The 12009-nt window shown below is 32.3% G+C and overlaps 1 protein-coding gene across 8 annotated transcripts in view; it reads right to left on the minus strand.

Annotated features, from left to right (window-relative positions):
• Rdl (Resistant to dieldrin) overlaps positions 1 to 12009 on the minus strand; it is a 139405-nt gene that overhangs the window by 63260 nt on the left and 64136 nt on the right. For 4 of the 8 annotated variants that reach the window (XM_076416572.1, XM_076416567.1, XM_076416573.1 and 1 more), the window contains exon 4: positions 2774 to 2841. In XM_076416572.1, the coding sequence (XP_076272687.1) occupies positions 2774 to 2841 (68 nt within the window). Of the gene's footprint in view, positions 1 to 2773; positions 2842 to 5113; positions 5182 to 5558; positions 5627 to 12009 lie in introns of all 8 variants that reach the window. The other 4 variants (XM_076416571.1, XM_076416566.1, XM_076416569.1 and 1 more) reach the window with 2 other exon arrangements.

The following is a 12009-nucleotide window of genomic DNA, read 5'->3' on the forward strand; positions in this document are numbered from 1 at the left end:
CTATGTCTTCGATGTCAAAATTACCACCTGTAAAACTTCGAAACCAGTATTTACATGTTGATTTTTTAAAATTTATTGTCGCCCTCAACAGTATTGTATTATTTAACGACTTGTATTATTCAATACACTCACTTAATTTTTACGAACATTAAACGATCTTTAGTTCTAACGAGATTCAATCCTAGTATGTCATTGTCGACGAGCTAAACTCTTTGGCCGCACGGCTACCCGATGGGCATGTTCTTTTTCTTCATATGACGGAAATTAGTAAAACTTCTCGTAAATGCGATTTACTCGGTATACATTCAGACATTTTCAAGGCATTGAAAAAAAATTTTGTTTGCACTTTGGCGAAATGGCGCGATGTGATTTAAGATACAGTAGCACCATCTGTTGCAAATCCTTTAAAATTAATTTATAGGCCTATATTATAAATTATTTAGTTATTATAAATAACGTTTATTAGTTTTGTATTATATTGAAATTATATTTTATAAATTAAGGGAATGTTAATAATTCGTTGAATACTGTGCAGATTTGTCTTGATTTTTCTTTAGTAGAAATACTTGTAAATTAATGTTTGAGAGCTTTTTACTGATGTTCATTGCTTGTTTTGCATATATGTATTTGTAATTGAAATCTACATATCTTCTTAGTCAATGTATTCACATAAATTGATATAAATATAGATACTAAATATAGAAAGTAATCTTAATTAATTGATTTGTTCTTAATTAAGATATATTTTTATGAATTAACATTGGCAAATTAGTAAGCATTCTAGATTTATAAATAATAGAGTATTTAAATGGATATTATGCATAAAGAAATAATGTTCAATTTTTTACGTTAGAATGTCGTTAGCTTGAATGATAATGTCGAGGAAGCTTTTTTAATTAAGTGCCTGTGCATTAGCATTCATTGCGTTAAATATAAAAATAATACATTTAAAAAGAGATCTGATACGAGCTGAAAACAATGACAAGCATGCTACATGCTTCAGAGTTTCTGGTCTAATGCTCAAGATGCACAAGATTCAACATATAGAAAAAATAAATAAATAAATAAATTGGCATTGGTTTGGACGGTCGTGGATAATACATTAGTTTCTGGGTTGTGAGAATGGAAGGAATCAGTATCATTGGGTATCGGGTATGTATAAACTAATAATTACGAATTGTCGAATACATATTTATATATTTGTTGATTTTAAAATGACAAGTTTGACTTATTTTCATTCGAATTATGTACTAAGTATGTCTCCTTGATTCGAACAATTAATAATGTATTTTTACTACAAATTTAGTACATAATTACGGCAATTTTTTAAGAAACTTGTAACGTAAGGGTCAGGATGTAACAAATAGGTACAGTTAAGGGATTGCAAGGATGACAATATTATTCAAGGCCAGGCCAGAGGGATCACGTCATAAAGTGACCTTGTTTAACCTTGATTTGGTTTCCAACGGATTTTTTTTTGTAAGCTGAGGTTGAGCTGCGGCTCTCCCTTATTACCCATCGAAGGTTTTGACCTTTCTCTTTATTTGTACACATAGACTTACAAATCAAAAAACGATAATAAATAAAAAAATAGAAAATGTTGTCAAAACTACAACGCTGTTACGGTGCTGTGTTGTTCGTTTGCTATTTTCTTCACTCTCTTCCATCTTTTTCTCGATATTTATTCTCGTTCATGTACTTTAGTTCCTTGGTCGGATATCTAAGGTTCAATCGTGTTGCGGGCGGGGGGGCATGATTGGGCGGGATTTCGGGAGGGGATACGATGAGTTACTTCGGCAATGAAGGCATGGCATGATGAAGCAGCTTGGTTTTTTTAATATTCATAATGTAATAGGTCATGATATACGTTTTCTCTTTAATTTTAACATACCTGGTAAATATATTATTTTTACTCTTATATATATGTATACATCGAGTTATGTACAAAATGATCGAGATTTGATGATCCATTTGCGAGTTCTGATGGTAAATTTGTGATAATAAGACCTTAGTTACCAGACCAATGCAATTATTAGTGTTTCCAAAAAACAAAATACGACAAAAGCAACTTGGCATACTGTAGAGGCATATCTTCATGCACACAGTCCAAGTATTCAAGACTGCGACGGGTCGTTTTGTAAGTTTTCAGCTCAATAATTTTCGCGCAGTGTACACACCAATTTTTCATTGTTATCGATTTAACTTTAGTTTCCATTTACTTTATCTGTTTATCGATTCGATTTTTTAATCGTGCGTTTATTAAGGGCGGTTATTAAAAGGGGCTACGTATGGATTTAGCGATGTTTTTTTTTGTTCAGTTGGTGTACACTCGAAAATTCGACTGAAAACTTCATTCGCATTTCACAAACATTCATGTTAGTCCGGTGCGTCGAGCCCGGATGTATATTTCAGTTTGTCAATAAACAAAAGTAAAATAAAACACAAAAACTGAAAAATAAAAACCAAAACACACGTACAATTAAATGATGCTGATTACGTATAATTACTTCAATATACTCAAAAGAAAAAACACCGATATATCTGCTTGAATATACAATAACAATATGCCTTATTTATACCGGACCGGACCGGGCGTGTATCTCGCCGGTCCGGTCGCGACGCCACCAATGGACTTATCGTCGACCGATGATATATCAGGTTGTTCTGGTGGTGGATAAATGATGATGATGAATTGGTGGATGCGCGCGAGCAAGTCGCTATCAAAATCCATTGGTGGCTGTGTTGGACATAGTAGAGGAAAAAAATTATGTACCATTTGGACTTCTGATACTGAGCTGATCGAGAGAACGTACATGGTGACTCCGACATCAACTGGAGGTCCTGGAAAACCGCAAAAATGGCTGTGATTTGACTGTTGTACTCGATGACACAATTGTTTTGTTGCTTGTTGGTTGTTCCTCTTACTTGTGATGTAAAAATATGGTTGGTACCTTTTAAATAGCCTTAACGTATCTTAATTTAAATGATATTTGTTATAAAATTGATTATTTAGTGCTATTAATCTCATCATTACATTTTTGAATCATTTTCATTCTTGTTTTTTCTTAATAGTTATTTCTACTTTGGAATCATGTTTTGGGTATTAAAATCAATAGTTAGCACTCTATCAACATCTATATTAATTGGAATTATGTAAGTTCTTATTATTCGGTTTGATGTTTAAGATTTTTTTTGGAAGTTTATACAATTTTGTGCTAGATTTCGTGGTTCCTTCGACACTACACTTATAAATCGGAATGTCAGATATTATTATAGTCCGTTTCCTATTAATGTTTTTCAAAATTGGTATATAAAGACAGTTTTAAGACATTTTTTATTATATACTAGAATGTGAATTAATTCTGAGGAATTTTTAATATTTTCGCAAGCATTCAAATCAGAGTATTATATTTATAGTAATTTTTTTTATTAATATTCTTAAAAATATACGTATATAGCTTATAATCCTTCCCATAAAATGACCAATGCACGTCATAGATAACGGCGAATATACTGCCAAATGCAGTTTGTAAAAATGTATTTGTTTTAAACTCGAATCAAGCTTTTCCTTCTCATTTTATCCTAGTTAAAACGAGTTGGAGTACTGCCCGATGCATTGGAACATGTAACCGAATCAACCTGTAAACGTGCTGGCCGACCCTGTTATCAAATATCTATAAAATTCTTCGAAACCCTAGTGATATTAATTAGAAGTTATTAAGTTGGCAAACGTTAGAAACGTGACGTGAAACGTTAGACGTTCATTGGCTATTTTGTTGGATATACTGTAGACTACATTAATATTGCATATCAAATACTAGGAATGTGAACTATTGCTTTTCTAAGAATACATAATTCAGCTATGGGAAGCTAGATACTGTAAAGTAAATCGTTGGTGAAAGTTATCGATCCCTTAAACATTCTATTTATGTTGGTTCGGATATTATTTATTGTTGGAAATAGATTGGTTTTGACGTTTTAGAAGCGATGGTTTCTATACAGCTCGGAAAGAGGAACCTGGTGGACTGAAATACATCTAAGAAGGGGAATTCGAAACTTAAATTCAATATGGTATTATGGAGGAATATAAGTTCGACAACATCAAACATCAGCTACAGATTTCGAAGTCCATAGAGATCACCCTCGTCATCAGACATTATTCGTTCGAATTGTTACTTGTTTTAATTACCCTAAGTCTAACGAGATTATCAGAGAAATCCTTCAAAATTAATTCACAGTCTCTGTTTTTCTATAATTTACATACAAAGTTAATTAGTTATATATGTTATATTTCAAATGAATTTAATTATTTTTATATTGACAAGATTTTAATCCTTTTCAGTAAATATTTCTTTTATTGATGTACGAAACTTTTATTTGCAGTTCATGTTTATGATTATAGATGCTTAAGAAGTAAAGAGCATTGTGATATGAGAGCGTCAATCGAGTATAATAATGTGAACCATATTTTTACATCATGTTTTCTTCGGTGGAACCATTTTAATGTATGGCTATGCCGTAGAACCGTTGTAGCTGAATTAAGCTTGCACAATCCTCAATTGCAGCCTATGAATATAGTCTGTCATGTTAAATTACACATTCAATTTACTTAAAACTGAGTAGCAAAATATATCATGACATAGTTAAACGCAAATCGTGTAAACCAAAATCGGAAAAATATCTCTGGGTGTACCTCTCTTTGTATCAAAACAGACCGATCGCACTTTTCTTGGCGTGCTCTCTAACGTGAAAACCAAATCAAAAATGTTGTTCCCGGGCCTGTCCAACTGCCAGCCCTTCGGGCCCGAGGCCCAAAAGACTGGAAAAATGGGGAGACGATAGAGCGTACCGAAAAAACAAAAACACTAAAAAAAACCAAAACAAGAACAAAACACATTCGACTCGACATAACACATCACACACGTCGTTGCAGGAAAACGAGATAAACAATCGAGTAAGAATCACACGCTATGTGCATCTTCCGAGGTGGGGGAGGGCAGGTTTGGGGAGTCCGGTGGAGGACCGGGTGGATTGGAGCGGTCGTGTCGATGGGATGATGATGTGTTATGTGATCGAAGTAAGTCTAATGTTTTCAATTCGCCATGATAAGTACCATTTGCACTTCGGAAAGAGAGCTGATCGAGAGAACGTACATGGTGACGCCCACATCAACGGGGGGGCCTGCAAAAGTACAAAATGCCCACGTAACTGATAAGCCCCTGTCGCTAGAAAAGATATTATAGAGGCGGTGAGGGGCGGGGGGAGTGAGTGAGCGAGTGCGCGCGTGTCTCTCTCTCTCTCTAAGAGAACCGCGAGGGAAAAAAAATGAACAACGCCAAAAATTCTTTTCGCTATTTGATCGTCGCTTATCCGTTCTCTATTCGTCTGGGTACAGTTTGAGGATCGTGAGAAAGTCACCCTTTTACTTCAGAAATTGTCCAGACCGCCAAACGCATGTTTTTTAGTGAGCCTCTAGCACGTGAATAACAACTAGGACAGTGGTGGAACTCGTGCTTGCTGATTGATGTAACTAAATGTAGATTAATGACTATATGTACCATTTTAACCTCGTTGAGAGAGCTTATACTCAACACGTACATGGTGACTCCAACCACCACCGGTGCCCCTGAAACATTTCCATATTTCAAATATTCAATACGGCGAATCGGTTGGATGGATTCGTTACGGAGTAGGAAAACGATTTTCTTACTATATAACTTAATTTAATTCTACTACCTGTTCAATAATTACTCCGTTAATAATTTAAAATGGAATTAATAGCAACAAAAACCACTGTAATATTCAGGCAATAAATTTGATACAACCGTTTTGATTTAATTTGATTCGTTCAAATGTGTTTTTGTTGATATAATTTTCAAATATAATTTCGGTTAATAATTTAATGGTAAGTTTCCTATTAAGGATTATAAAAAGCATGTTAAACATTTGAATAATTTTCTTAGGAGGGTGTGTGATATGTGATTAAAAAAATCGGGAAAGATACAAAAATATTACTTCCGAAGTTTAACTTATAACATCATAAAAATACTAAACGTTTATCTAGAATGTTAGTATATTTGTCTGAAGTTAATATCGATAATTTTGCATCAATAAGCGCACTTATGTATACAGTTTTCGCAAGACGCTTATCAGAATCATTAATCTTTATTCCATACACCATAGTAAAGGAAAATATTTTGAAAAATAGCAAGAGTTCAGTAACTAGTGCGTATTTTTAGTAATTTTTTTTACCTAAATTCAAGTCGTAAACATTTGGTTACTATGTTTAAAAAATACATAATGTAGAAAGTGTCATAATAATTATGATAAATAATGATGATGTTTTATCAAAATTTACTAAATTCTCACAATATTTAATGGTTTTCCTTACTTATTAGCACTGCATAACAATGAAATTGTTTGAAACTCTATAAACCCAAAAATACTTTGCCAACAATAATCAAATGGTCTGTTTAGTTATTTTCTCAGCGTAGACATAATTTTTTTCTTTTAAATACAGAATTTTCAGTCAATACAGTTACAAATATGTAAATTTAGTTTAAAATAATCTTTCCTGAACAGAAATGAAATTTTACGCCTATTCTAAAGGTTAATTTTCAGAATTATTTTGGTATCAATATAGAGGGGGGCTGTAATAATTCTGTAATTTGGAGAAATCTTACAAATTCACCATTTGGATACTGTTATTGCCTTATTTTGCCCATAAAAATATACATTTCATCATCAGATAGTTTTCTGGTTATTTCTTTTTTTTAATTTAAGTTCTTCTTGTTTTTAAATTCTCGGTCTTATAGTTTCAGTTAGAAAATGAAAATCAATGGAAAAAGTCTTCCGTATCCTAAAATCTATTTTTTGAAGATACTTTAAAATAAACAAAATTGGGTTATGGGTAATTAAGGTATACTATTTTCAAATAGAACTGAGCAGAATTTCGGAAATCAAGTCTACACCAATATAATTCTTTCAAGACTTCTTTCTTTCAAGATTCTTTTTGGATTCAATGGCCTGATATTTTTTATTGGGAATATCTTTTAGAGTGAAAACATTACTTATTATAATTCTGTTGTTCGCTATATGTCAATATTATTGTGCAGTGTAATTAACAGTTACAATAATCATTATTTTAGCTAGATTATCGTTTTATTTATTACTTAATTTAATTGCCGAATGAAATCCAATATTTATCTTTAATTAAAATTTGAGTACCACAAATTTGAAATAAAATATATTTTTTCAAAAATATTATGTTAATATATTTTAGATACTATGTATTCAAAAATTAATGAAATTCATATTCTATGTGTTTAATATAATTTTATTATTAGCAGGTTGTTTCCCTATAGTACAAAGCCAGTTTACATACTTATTTCCAATGTTGTGAAAATGTTAAATTTATAATAACTATGGTATATACTGCCTTATATTATGTATGTCCGTATTATTTTCAATTTCTGGTTGGAATATGTTAGTATATACAAGTAGTTGTAAGAATCTCTTTAGAGCTTTATGAAATTATAAATGGATGATTTTAAAAAAATATGGTGAAATGTTGATGAATTTGCTAAAAAAGCTAGTCTTAATAAACTTTCTCTAATTATTCGCATCACATTCGGGGCATACTTTCAAGGTTCTGGCGAGGCTATAATATAGAAAAAGCATTCTGTACTGTGGTTTTTCGTAATCAAAGAGTCGCCTTTTGTGTTCGAGGAGAAAGAAAAAACATTAGTATTTTTTCGCGTCCCCATTAAACCGCATGGCTTGAAAGGGTTTCGTTGCTGTCGCTGGCAAATTTCTGTAAACAGTTCCTATGTGCGTACCGTGACAACAAAATTTATATTTTTCTCGATCTAGGTCGACAGTCGAACGTGAGACGGTTTTCGGCGAGCGGCGGGAATGAGTGCCTTGCAGAGAGAAAGGAAACAGTTTCAAATAATACGATTTTTTTCGATGAGGATCGACAGCCGTGAGAGAAGAGCGGATCCTCGGCGTGTCGTATCGTTTGAAATTGTCATAAAAACACGTCAAGCTTTGTGAAAATTCTCGCCGGTGCCTGTGCTCCAGTTTCTCCTTTTAATATATATGTATACGTTGTTTCTGGCGTGATGAGATTGGTGGTGTTTTGGTGCTACGAGGAAAAACGACTACAAAATATCTAATACTAACCATATGGTTTGCGTAATTGTTTGGAAGCAGATACAGGATGGGTCAATTGTTGAGATATGTCTGTATACCATGTTAAGTATATTGTGGTTTACAGTAAATTGTATTTTTCAGAACCATTTTTAGGAGGTCGTTAAAAAAATGAGAAAAGTTTTACTTACCGAAGTATAATATATAACATAATAAAAATACTAAACATTTTTCTATAATAATATATTTACTAAATGACGAAAATATATTGATATAAACAACATTCTTATATACTCAGGTATTGATATAATTTTGCATCAATAAACACAGTTGTAGCAAGATGCTTATCAGAATTATTAGTTTCCATTCCATACATCAGAATAAAACAAAATATTTTGAACAATATTAAGAGGAATAAGGAATAATAATTACTATTATACTAAATATATTTGATGATTTTAAATTTTTTTATGGTTGTTAAAATACGTCTTTAAATGTCTTCAAATTTAACAGTAAATTGTATTTATCAGAACCATTTTTAGGAGGTCGTTAAAAAAATGAGAAAAGTATTACTTACCGAAGTATAATATATAACATAATAAAAATACTAAACATTTTTCTATAATAATATATTTACTAAATGACGAAAATATATTGATATAAACAACATTCTTATATACTCAGGTATTGATATAATTTTGCATCAATAAACACAGTTGTAGCAAGATGCTTATCAGAATTATTGGTTTCCATTCCATACATCAGAATAAAACAAAATATTTTGAAGAATATTAAGAGGAATAAGGAATAATAATTACTATTATACTAAATATATTTGATGATTTTAAATTTTTTTATGGTTGTTAAAATACGTCTTTAAATGTCTTCAAATTTAACTGTAAATTGTATTTATCAGAACCATTAGCATTTTTATTCATCAATCATAATTCTTCGTTTCTACAAATGCAACTGTTCACAAATTATTCATTGAATCCAATTATACTAACGTATTAGTGCGTAAAATATATACAGTGCTGCAAAATTTAATTAATATTTAGTGATATGGTTAGCTAGGTTGATTGTTAAAACGCCTCAACACTTCAATCTAGGATTACCAGTATTACTTCTGAATAAATGCATAATAATTATCGTAATATTATTTATGGATTTGATGTAGAATTATTATTTTTTGAATGCATTGAGTTGCTTTCTAGAGAACTTTTTTGTACTGGAAAAAAAGGCATTTAATCAAAATACTCTGCATCGTTTTATACAACTGATTACTATTTTTTTACTACATCTTTATGATAACAGGGCGATACCGCGTTGAAAGAACGATGTTAGTTGGTAAGCGTTCGAAACATGGATCCTGAACCATCCCAAGACTTCACTAAACACCACAGATAATACTTCTTTGCCTGGCAAGCAATTAGTACGTGATGTTGAGAGAGTTCAAAATGACATTTTCAATGAATTGTTCCTTTTCGATCTTTACATCGCATGTGAAACGTCTGGAAATATTTGATTCCTCAACTGTTTATCCGCCTGAAAGTTATTTGGGAGTTTGGGTTGGGTTTTCTTCCAATAAGTCGTGCTATGGATGGTCTTCGAACTTTTTTTACATCTCAATCTTTGTCATTGACATCAAAATCACCAGTATTAACCGAATGAAAGAAAATTGAGTTTCTAAGTGTTCCATTCGAAGTCTTCGGAAGCAGATGCTTTCAAATCAATCAACAAAAGTTAACAATATTGAAAATCCGTGTATACTGAACAATTCTATAATACATATTTGAAAACTGTTACTTATTTCAACTCGTTTTCAAAAAACATTAAGATATCTAACATTCTTTTGGTTAAAAGGGACTGGCATAATAATGAAAATATCTCAATAAGGAATGCTAGATTTTTAGTTATGTTAGTATACAAAATTTTAGCAAATAAAAAGAAACTAAATCTAGAAAATATTTTTATAAAAACTTCGAGTATTTCTATTCGTTAAAATTACAATACAATTTGGACAAAGAGATAAACATAACTTATAAATTTACTGATATTGTACGATTTCCATCATCATTAGATTTATCATATCTTATACAATTTTACATGTTTACAATCATTTTATGGATGATTTTTGTGACTTAAATAGATGTTTTTGTTGATTTTGAAGCACACTTATTAGGAATAATTCTACTCTACAATATATCATTTAAATTTTGTCTATTTCAATATTGATTTTTGGAATTTTATCGTCTTTCACATTTTTTAATTAGAATATCGTTTTAATAGAGAGTGCGTTTAAAGATACTCTCTTTGACATCATGCCAAGAATTTTTATAAGATACAACATGTTCTGATAATTATTACTATTAAGTTAATTGATTTGTTAACTGCTTTAAAAAATCTTTTTTAAATAACGTTACATACAGTATATTCAGCAAGTTTTAGATGTGTTTGGTGAATAAATATTAAGTATAATTTTTATGAAACTCATGTAATTTTTGTTAATTCTTTTTGGACATACATAACTATTGACCCATCTTGAGGAGTGTTATTTTTAGGATCATTCATAGTAGCGTTTAGCGGACTGAATATATATGGCTTGTTCTCTACGGTTTTCTTGATACAATGCTAATCAAATATGAAGAAAAGAATTTTTGGATTCCAACATAAACTGTTTATCGTCGGTTTATTGTTGTTATTCAGACGTAAATAATATATAAGGTCTCTAAAAAAATGCATTAAAGTGGCAAAAAATCGGTCGGTGGTGCCTTCGCCATAGCCGCCCTTTCTAAAACAAACGAAAAAATTAAACAGAAGAAAGACGCAAAACACAAAAACTGGATATCGCATTCTGTTCTTCTTCTTCTTCGCCGTCGACGTCTTCCTCCTCTTTTTCGACAAACAAAAAAGGGAGCCGTTCCCCAGGAATACGTAAAAATCTCTGGTGGACGAAACTTTGAGGGGTTGCGGCGAGGGGGGCGAGCTCGCGCAGAGATGCCCAGCATCTCCTCGGCACGGCCGCTTTGATCCCATTCTTTCCTGGTCGTCCTGGCAACCGTACGGCATCGATTTAGCCCCACCCATCGTCAGCCGTAGCCCGGCGATCGCCGGGCTCGTATGTGCCGCTCGATCGGGTCGCGTCGTCCGTTTCCGACCGTGGTGGGGGGTGGGGGGTGACGCGTTGACCGAAACGATGACGTCACGGATAGAGCCGTTAGGACCGAAAGTGAGATATCGGGCCTATTTTTGGAGTGGCTCGGCGCGCTGGTTAGGAGATTATGGCGATATTTATTTAAGGTTTCGCGGTTGGAGGAGAGCCGAAGGGTATTTTGTTAGGGGGGTGTGTGTGTGGAGGGGCAGGGGGTAGGGTTCGGTAGTTTTCTTGTTGCGGTCGGATGACTTGATGGTCGTTTAGTTTGGGTGACGGTATTATACGTGCTTTCTTTAAAAAAAGAGATCTTTTTATGTCGGATTTTAATCAGTCAGACTCCTTGCAGAGTGGTAGCTCTGAACATTAACAGTACTAGGATCACGCCCATCGAACTATTAATTAATTTATCTTATTTTTCCCTTATATATTTCCAAGTTCCAAGTTAATATTGCTAACAAGTACAGTATCAATGAATACTAATAGAATATTATTATTATTATAAATTATGTAACAGTAATATTACTGTTGGATTTCATGGAATTATACATAATTTTTTATCAGATTGATAATCTTCTAAAACATATTTTATTAAACCTTGATGTATTGTATTTCCACTTGAATATATTTGGAGTTGTTTGTATTTTACAGGCAGGCAAGAATCTTGTATTTTTAATTCCTAATAAGTTCTTAATTAAGAACGAGTA

The sequence above is a fragment of the Rhynchophorus ferrugineus genome, unplaced genomic scaffold, assembly GCF_030347505.1.
Source record: "Rhynchophorus ferrugineus isolate W39M unplaced genomic scaffold, kcgeb_rfMv2 rfM10, whole genome shotgun sequence".
Lineage (NCBI taxonomy): Eukaryota > Metazoa > Arthropoda > Insecta > Coleoptera > Curculionidae > Rhynchophorus > Rhynchophorus ferrugineus.